The 7,149-nt window shown below is 63.9% G+C and overlaps 1 protein-coding gene across 1 annotated transcript in view; it reads right to left on the reverse strand.

The window, feature by feature from the left end:
- Window positions 1-2,191: 2,191 nt before the first annotated feature.
- The window catches only part of NARF (nuclear prelamin A recognition factor), a 9,919-nt gene continuing 4,961 nt past the window's right edge, over window positions 2,192-7,149 (reverse strand). The window contains 4 exon segments of the mRNA XM_014586658.1: window positions 2,192-2,864; window positions 5,223-5,404; window positions 5,544-5,763; window positions 6,274-6,445. Coding sequence (XP_014442144.1) covers window positions 2,623-2,864; window positions 5,223-5,404; window positions 5,544-5,763; window positions 6,274-6,445 — 816 coding nt within the window. The 3' untranslated portion in view covers window positions 2,192-2,622.

The raw sequence follows: 7,149 nt of genomic DNA on the forward strand, positions 1-7,149 counted from the left end.
GATCCGCTGTAAGGCCGAGACACAAGCCGACTTGCCGGCCTGCAGCTCCCAGCGCAAACGCAGTGGAGGGCACCCGCCCCACCGGTTCCTGCCCACTGGCACCTGTGCGGATCTCTGCCGTAGGAGGGCCTGTCCCATGTGGGGAACTGTCTCGGGCAGGGCTGCCAGGCTGCACCCAACCGCAGCACAGCCTGCTCTTCTCACCAGCTCCTCTGCCTCGTGAAAGCTGCCTTCCCAGGGCCACCCCAGCATGCTGCTTTGGGCAGTCCCACGTGGCTGACCTGTGGTCTGCCATGGCTCCTCCACATGTGTACACACAAGCCCTGAATCCCGACGGGGCAGTGACATGGAGAAGGGTCTGTGCTGTGACCACACCTCGCTGGGGGGTTCTTTCCTCTCTCTGGTGTGCACGCGTACCCTCCAGCAATTTGAAAAAAATAAAAATAAAAAACTTCAGACTTGGCTAGCAGCTGACAGAGGTCAGGGCGCTGGCTCCAAATGGCTGACTGCGGTTTGAGCTCTGGACCCGGCAATGTGCCCCTAACTCCGAGAACGGAGGGTCTGCGGCGTGGCTCTCCCTCCCAGGGTGACTGCCCACTCTCTGCGTGCGCTCCTCACCAAGAGCTAAACACAAACGTGAGAAACTCCAGCCCGGAGGGAGGCCCGAGCTCAGCCCCCAGCATGGCAAGACCTCGCGGAGGGCCTGTCCCTCACCAAAGAACGGCACTTCACCTCTGGCACCTTCTCCCCTAAAGTGCACAGCGCCCTCACGTGGCAAGCACACCCCTGAGTGGAGGCGCTCAGCCTGCAGGTCTGTGCTGTAGGCAGACGGTGAGCCTGTTGGGACGTGCCAGACCCAAAGCCAGCGCGGTGTGGGCGGGGACAGAGACAAACGTCGACGCACCTAGCCTAGACTCGACGTGGGGGTCAGGGCGGCAGGTGGGGCCGTGGGGCACCCTTGAAGTTGGCACAGCCCTGGGAGCTTCCCTGGGCCCACCCCTGGCCAGCATCATACCAGCCGACTGACAGCAGTGTGCGAGCCCAACCTCACCTGCAGTGCGGCGTGGAGTCGTCCCCATCCCTGCCTGAGCACGCGCCAGGTGAATACGGCACCCTGAAGCCCGCCTGTGAGGATGGCCAGTGCCCCGCACACAACGCCTCACTCGGCCGTGCGCCTGCCAGCTCCCTGTCCTCCCTCCCTCCAGGGCCTGCCAGGCCGGGCCAGTGCTGAGGTCGCCGCGGCGGACCCTGCTCGTGCTGTTCGGGTTGTAAGGAAGGAAGCAGGCACAGCTCACGGACGGCCACAAGACCCGGGACGTCTCGGGTCAACCAGGTCTCCCTCCCTCCCCACCCCAGTGCCTCGTGGCAGGGCCTGGAGCAGGCTGGGCAGTGCTGCTCCGGGCCGAGTGCTCCCTGGGCCAGAGGGGGCAGCCCTCCACACAGGTCCCTGCACCTTCTGGAGGCGACAGGCATAACTCTCCTGGACCCATGCCAGATGGTCAGGCCTGGGGGAAGGGATGGCCCTCGCCGTGCCATAGCCCTGCCTCAGTCAGCTCCATGCTGAGACACCCGTCACCTGCTTATCCACAGTCATTTCAGGGGAGGCCACGAGTATGCGCAGACAGAAAGAAAACACGCACATAACGTGACATGGGCCACAACACGGCGATGTGGAGGCTGCCTGCTGGGCTGGGCTCCACACCCTGAGGGGCTGCATTTGCACCGCCCATGAGGCCCGAGTGCACAGGGGCGCCCTGGCTCGTGGGGCCGCTGCATGCCGAGAGGGACATCGGTGTGTGGTGCAGGCCCGTGGCCGCAGTGGCTGGTAGCCCTGCGCATGGGCTCCGTCTCCTCCCTGAAGCGCACTCACACCAGCACAGGGCACGGGGTGGCAGCATCACCCTGCGTGCACACTGGGCTTCGTGGGCAGCGGTAACAAGTCCCGCTCGTGTGAGAAGACAGCCTCGACCGAGGCGACGGAAGGGCTAGGGGTGGGGGCTGCTAGCCCTGCGCATGGGCTCCGTCTCCTCCCTGAAGCGCACTCACACCAGCACAGGGCACGGGGTGGCAGCATCACCCTGCGTGCACACTGGGCTTCGTGGGCAGCGGTAACAAGTCCCGCTCGTGTGAGAAGACAGCCTCGACCGAGGCGACGGAAGGGCTAGGGGTGGGGGCCACGGCAGTCCCGGGTCCCCCTCTGCTCCCCACCCCCCAGAGTGCTGGCCAGGTCACACACGTCTCCCGACGGGAGGGCTGGTGGTGTATTCATGGCCAGGCGAGCACTTGCAAGGTGGAGGGCTACCAGGCGGGAGGCTGGGAGCGCCCCCCTTCTCACAGGACCCAGAGCCTTGGGGGTCTCGGTGCTTCACAAGGCACTTTTTGGACTTTTTTGGATGGGAGGCAGCAGTCTGTCTCTGCTCTCTTTCTCCAGGGGCTTTCATCATGTGAGGGTGACAGGTGCTCGGAGGGGCCGTGCTGGTATTGGCCAAGACCTCCCCGCACCCCGTGACGGAAGCAGCACCATGTGGACCTGCACCAGGGGCTCCAGCCAGGGGGCAGAGAGCCCGGAACGCCCGGTGCTCGCCCTCAGCCTTGCACGCTTCAGCCCAGCTTGGCCGGCTTTCACCACTTGATGTCCAGAGGGTGTGCGCGGCGCTCCAGGCCCTGGGACGGGGCACGCCGCCCCGCCTGGGCCCTGGGGGTGTCGGCCCCCTGCAGCCACTCCTGGTACAGCTCTTGCACATGCGTGCTACTCTCGGGCGGCCGCATGGGGATGGCGGAGTAGATGCCCTCCATCTGCCGCAGCAAGGTCTGGTCGGCATGGCCGTCCTTTGGCTGGGCTTGGCCTCTGCCGTTCAAGGACCCTGGAAAACAAGCAGGGGCGAGCTCGTGCCTCCGCCCGGACGGCCCGCTGTAAGGGAGGCGGCTCGGGACAAAGGGAAATGGGAGGAAGGCTGCAGTGGCATCTCGGAGTCGGGCTGTGGACACGCATCTCCCCCGACTGGCCCTGTGCCCGCCTCTCAGCATCTCTGACTCGGGATGGTCCCCGGAACCTCAGTGAGCTCCGGCCTTTCAGCACGTGGCAGTCCTGTCGTGCCAGCCTGGTCTCTGGCCCTCACGTCTGTGTAGCATGCTGGTCTTCGGGTGCTGGGCCCTCCAACAGGCTGCCTGTCCGTCCCCCTCCTCGCCCCCTAGATGGTGTAGGCCACGTGTCACAGTGCCTCCTGTGGCTGGCTGTGTGATGCGGCACTGAGCAACAGGCTGCAAGCCGAAGCCATGCGGAAGGGTCTGGGTTCGTGCTCCAAGGTCTGCACACACAGGCACACGTGCCCCAGTGACACGGCATGGACAACCACCGGGGTGCTGCCTCCCCCGGGGATTTAAAACCTGCCTCGTGGGGCCAGCATGGTGGTGAAGGCACTGGGCTCCCATGTGGCCACGGTTTGAATCCCAGATCTGGCAGCTTGCTTTCTCACCTCCCCTCTCTGTCTCTCTTGGGTGAGCACACATCCTATAGCAAATTAGAAAATAATAATGATGGGGACCAGCAGTTGGTGTAGTGGCTATGTCGCTGGACTCCCATGTAGTTAGCCACAGTTCAAGTCTCAGACCTGGCGGCTTAAACTCATGCCGGGCACGTGTGCATGCGTGCCCAAGATCCCGAGAGGAGAATGGAAGAGAAAGGATTGTGGCATGGCCATCCCCCCTGGGGGGTGATTTCTTGCTTTCTGTCTCTCTCTGTCTTTCTGGTGAGTGCACGCGCCCTATAGCAAAACCTCTCAAAAAAAAAAAAAAAAAGAAAGAAAAGAATGATGATGATTAAATTCTTTTTTGTAAAGTAATTATTTATTTTATTTATTCATTCATTTATTTTTTAGTTTTGAGCAGAGAAAGACAGAGGGTGAGAATGAGAGAGAGAGAGGAAGTGAGAAAGCAAGCCACCAGATTCAGGACTTGAACCCTGATCGGCCATGTGGGAGTGTCCAGCGCCTTAAACACCACGCCACCTGCTGGTCCCCATGATTAAATTCTTAAAAAAACAAACAAACAAACAAAAAAACCTAGCCTTGTGTGTGCTGGGGCTTCCTCTTTCTTTTTTTTTCCAAGGAATTTACTATTTTTTTAAAATTTGCTATAGGGCACACGTGCTCGCCAGAGAAGAAGAGACCGGGTGAATGGCAAAGTGAGAAAGCAAGCCGCCAGGTTAGGGACTCAAGTGGGGGTCGGCCATGTGAGAGTCCAGCGCCTCCACCACCACCTGATGGCTCGGGGCTTCCTCTTGGTTAACAGGATAAAGGCACTCAGAAGAGGCATCTCCACTCTGCAACGCCTTCACCTTGCCAATCCCTGGGCAGCTCCTGGCAGGGGCAGGGGTAGAGTGGGCAGATGGGCAGTGGGCAGGGGCAGGTGGGCGGCGGGCAGGGGCAGGTGCGTGGTGGGCAGGGGGCAGATGGGCGGTGGGCAGGCGGGCTCTCGTCCTCTGCTTTCCCAGGAGCCTTCCAGGAGCTTCTGTCCTCAGGCTGCCCGGACGCAGGAAGCACAGCAGCCCCCCTGTCCCCAAAGGCCTGCTGTGGGCCACTGGGTGCTGAGGCAGGTGGTGTGCTCACTCCGTGCCCCTGCTGTGTCTCGTCAGTGTTCTCTGAGGTGCTCCCCTCCACCTGTGCCCTGCACGCCCTGCCCGGCCCTCTTGTTCAGCGGGCCTCTCCATGAGCTGGACCCAGGCCGGCGTCTCCTGTCTCGCCAACGGCCCACACCCTGAGCGGCACATTCTGGGTCCCCACCCAGGGTGCAGCTGGCCTACCACGGCTCAGGGCTCCCCTCCCTCCTCCACCAGCAGGACCGTCGGAGACCCCACCCATCCCACCCCGACTCCTGCCCCCTCTCGCTGTACCCCCCAGGCCCAGCCCCCTGCCTCCATGGCCCCCACAGCCTCTCCCAGCACTCGATGGCAGGGGCGGGATGGGCCTCCTCCCTCCTGGCACGACCCCCAGGTCCCAGGTGTGCCCTCCACTCCAGACGCCATCTGCTACTCTCACTGGCACACGTAGGGCCAGGCGCAGGCAGCCTGACTGCCACCCCTGTCACACGCGCCGGCGGGACAGGCGGGGCTGGCGGGCACCCTCAGGCCTGCAGAGCTGAGGGCTGGTGTCCAGGGTGGCTGCCAAGCAGGCACCGACCCCATGTACCCACGGGGCACCCCTGGCCTCGGGTGAGCACCTCACCTCCCGGACACACGAGGACTTCCACAAAGTGGTATGGGGACGTGCCCTTCCTGAGCTTCAGAGTGACGTTCTGAATGTTCCGGAAGCCATATGCTGCGGCGAAGCGCAGCAGGACCTCCCTGCTCCTCTCCAGGGTGACCTCCTGGAAGTGTTTGTTCCCGGAAGGTGAACGGGGGTCCGTCCTGCGCCCCCACTGAGCCTGAGTGCCAGCAGGGAGCACGCCCCAAGCGCATGTGCACACACACAGGTGGCCTGGGCAGTGGACCCAGTGCCAACCGGCAGAGCCACCAGCCTGTGCATGCGCCTCGGCTGCACTCGTACCTCCAGGCCCGGAAGGCCAGGTCCTGGATGTCCTCATGGAACAGCTCCGTGGCGGTGTGCCGGAAGACGTGGGCCAGGTGCCCGTCCGAGCCAGCTCCCTCATGGCGATAGCGGCACCTCTTCCTGCAGGTCCCTGAACCTCCCCGGGCAGAGGGCGAACGAGGGCTCTGCTCAGGCAGGGGCAGAGAGCAGACTCCAGGACACCTCAGCACCGGGCGCCCTCACGGGCTCGAACCTGGGGGACTCGCGCCCTCCTGCCGCTCAGACTGCCCAGTCCTGGGGCCAGGCCACACCCCGGACCAGCTCTTAAGGACTCTTGGGGACCTTAGGCCCTCGAGCTGCTCAAATTGTACAAACTTCAGTTCCCCCTTCTACGAGGGGTGCGCACAGTGCCGGAGGGTGCTGCTGCAGGGGCCACAGGCTCCCTCTGCAGGACTTTCCACACGCACCCCTGGGACCCGGCCACCAACCTCGTGCAGTAGGGCCTGCAGGAACAGACGGCGTCCGGGAAGGTGTCGATGAGCGTGCTAGTGGCCCTACCCGCAGGGCACGGCTGATGGGACCTGTCCTTTTCTCTGGGGCCCAGGCTGCTCCCACCCCACAGAAGTCCACTGCCTGGCCGTCCTGGTGAGTGGTGTCTCACTCTGGTCCTGCCAGAGTCTGGTGCAGAAAGGGGAGGTGACAGACCTGTGGTGGGCTGTGGGGGACCACCTGAGGGCCGCCCCCAGACCACTGACAGTGTGGACGGCAGCACCCTCCACAGGCACAGCGCTCTGCACCGGTCTCCGCGACTTCGCCTTCGGGAAACGTGGTGGGGTGCCGGGGGCTGCAGAGCAGCCGCCCCCGCCCAGCACTCTTGGCTCCCGGAAGGAGTGTGGCGTCACCCCCGCCTTGGATGGCTGCTGTGGAAAACCTCAGCCGACCCACTGGCGGGGAGGTCTGACTCTCCTGAACTGAGACGCGGCTGCGGAGTTTCCCCGTGGGAGAGGTGGCAGGGGCACTTCCTCCACTTCCCTGAGCACCAGGGTTTCCGTGTCTCCAAAGTCAGGGCTGTGGCCTAAGATGGCCGGCCGCACACGCCCGCCCGAGGCTGCACCCCTGTGCCCGGTCTGTAGGCATGGCTCCTAGGTGCCCGGCCTGCCTCGGCAGCACAGCAGCCTGCTGCCGGGCCCCCAACCCTCCTGCCACGTCCTGCCCGGGCCGCGCTCTCGGAGGTTGTCCCAAGTGCCAGGCGCCCTGCCTGACCTTGACGCCCGTCTCAGAGCCCAAGTGAAGCACACATGCCTGTACACCTGCACTTCATGCTTACTCCCCCTCGCCCTGCCCCAGCAGGACCCAACGCTGCTGAGCGTGCCTCCCCGACACCAGGGAAGGAGTCCCACCCGTGTCACGCAGCCCATGCCACACCCTTCGCAAGGCTTCCGGGAGGCCAGGTGTGCTGGTGGCTGGTGGCACTGTCAAGGGGACACACACGTGCTCTACCTGCCCCCGACCGAGGAGATCTTGCTCCAGCCTCACCGCAGATGCCAACGTAGACCCTGCGGCTACCCACCTTCCTAGACAAGCCCAGCCTGCCCTGCCGCTGCGGCAGGAGAGACAGACCCAC

This window comes from Tupaia chinensis, unplaced genomic scaffold (assembly GCF_000334495.1).
Source record: "Tupaia chinensis unplaced genomic scaffold, TupChi_1.0 Scaffold000159_1, whole genome shotgun sequence".
Taxonomy (NCBI): Eukaryota; Metazoa; Chordata; class Mammalia; order Scandentia; family Tupaiidae; genus Tupaia; species Tupaia belangeri.